The 1,938-nt window shown below is 42.6% G+C and overlaps 1 protein-coding gene across 1 annotated transcript; it reads right to left on the reverse strand.

The window, feature by feature from the left end:
• Positions 1-288: 288 nt before the first annotated feature.
• LOC116406463 (gastrula zinc finger protein XlCGF8.2DB-like) lies at positions 289-1,492 on the reverse strand. The gene has a single exon (XM_031904309.1). The coding sequence runs from the start codon at positions 1,475-1,477 to the stop codon at positions 605-607; it is 873 nt and encodes a 290-aa protein (XP_031760169.1). The 5' UTR covers positions 1,478-1,492; the 3' UTR covers positions 289-604.
• Positions 1,493-1,938: the final 446 nt, after the last annotated feature.

Below are 1,938 nucleotides of genomic sequence, written 5' to 3' on the forward strand. Positions count from 1 at the left end.
TTTCACATGAGAGGATGGGCGTGTCCTAACAGTCCCTGCCAGAAGCACAGTAGGAGGGGGAGAGCCAATCACAGCCCTGCACTCACACAAGCACAGACAGGCTTAAGTTCAGTTTTCCACATAATATTTCCCCTTTAAGTTGGCACTCAGCCCTAGATATTCCCACGGCATCAAAAACATTTTTCATTTAGGAAATTTCCCATGGAAAAGGTGTAATTGCCCTTAAGCACATAGAGAATGCACCGAACTCTAAGAAGCACTAAAATAAACATAAAACGAGGAATAAACAACTGAAATATTGCATTACATTTATTGAGGAATATATTTTACATACAAATAACCCCATAGTGTGTGGGTTGGTACCTACAGATATGATTGGCAGCTCCAATGGCCAATAGGCAATGTTGGAATGGGAGAATATGGAGGAGAAATCAGTGACTGTATCTCTTCCCCTGTATGAATGTTCTGGGGGAGGCGATGAAACCTTCTATTGGGGAAACCCCATTCTGTGCAAGTGAATGGTTTCTCCCTTGTGGGGATGACGGTGTTGATGGTTGGACTGCAGTATAAAGTTTTCCAAATTCCCTACACATAAAAGTTGCTCTCACACATGAATTCTCTGGTGTCTGGTAAGAGTTCCCTTTAAAGCAAAACTTTTCCCACAATCTGCACAAGCAAAGGGTTTCTCCCCTGTGTGAACCGTGTAATGGCTGCTAAGCTGGCTCTTTACAGTGAAATGTTTCCCACATTCTGTGCAAGAAAATGGTTTCTCCCCTGTGTGAATTCTCTGGTGATTCTGAAAGTAGCTCTTGTTGGAGAAGCTTTTCCCACAATCTGCACAAGCAAAGGGTTTCTCCCCTGTGTGAACCTTGTAATGGTCACTAAGCTGGCTCTTAATGGTGAAACATTTCCCACATTCTGTGCAAGAAAATGGTTTCTCCCCTGTGTGAATTCTTTGGTGATTCTGAAAGTAGCTCTTGTTGAAGAAGCTTTTTCCACATTCCATGCACATAAATTTAACCCCTGTATGAATCCTCTGGTGGCTGAGAAGGTTACTACTTTGATGGAATTGTTTATCACATTCTGTACACGCATAGGGTTTCTCCCCTGTGTGAAGTCTCTGGTGATGTGTTAGGATTTGCTTTAGTCTAAAACTTTTCCCACATTCCGTGCACACGAATGGTTTCTCCCTTGTGTGAATTAATAGGTGTGCTGTAAGGCTTTGCTTTCGCCTGAAACTTTTCCCACATTCTGTGCACATGAATGGTTTCTCCCCAGTGTGAATTAATTGGTGTTCTGTAAGGTGTTGCTTTCGCCTGAAACTTTTCCCACATTCCGTGCACATTAATGGTTTCTCCCTAGTGTGGACTCTGTGATGAATAATAAGTTTGTTTTTTTCTGAGAATCTTTTCCCACATTCTGGGCATTCATGTTGTGCCACTGAGGGAAGTTCCATCTGGGAGTTGGGAATGCTCATTGCACTAAAGCTTTTTCCTCAGATTCCCTCCTCGCCCAGACAGGGACCTGAGAGAATCTATAGGGAGCTCCAATAAAGGGACCATTGTTACAGATAGGGTTAATGTTTAGCCCAAAGGGAAACCAGCACCATCTGTTAAGACCAGGATCGTTGCTGCTATTGAGATGCTGAAACTTTTTTAGAGTTTATTTCCCCTTTAATACTCAGGGCCTGAGCCCTAGGATGCTGTAGTAGTTGGCCAGTAGTTTATATTCTCTAATATCAGCAGTCAAAGGCTAGTGTTGCGCAGTATGGCTAATTAGTTATAGTTACCCATTAGTAGATTAGTTGTACTTCCTGGTGTCTGTGACTGAGTTGTTACTTCCTGCCAAGTGGGCTCATCCTTGGAATATACCAACTTGGCTCTGACCATGTCACATTCTCTTAGATAAAAGAGGATTATATTATTGTAGCTAAGGCTG

Source organism: Xenopus tropicalis, chromosome 6, assembly GCF_000004195.4.
Source record: "Xenopus tropicalis strain Nigerian chromosome 6, UCB_Xtro_10.0, whole genome shotgun sequence".
Classification (NCBI taxonomy): Eukaryota; Metazoa; Chordata; class Amphibia; order Anura; family Pipidae; genus Xenopus; species Xenopus tropicalis.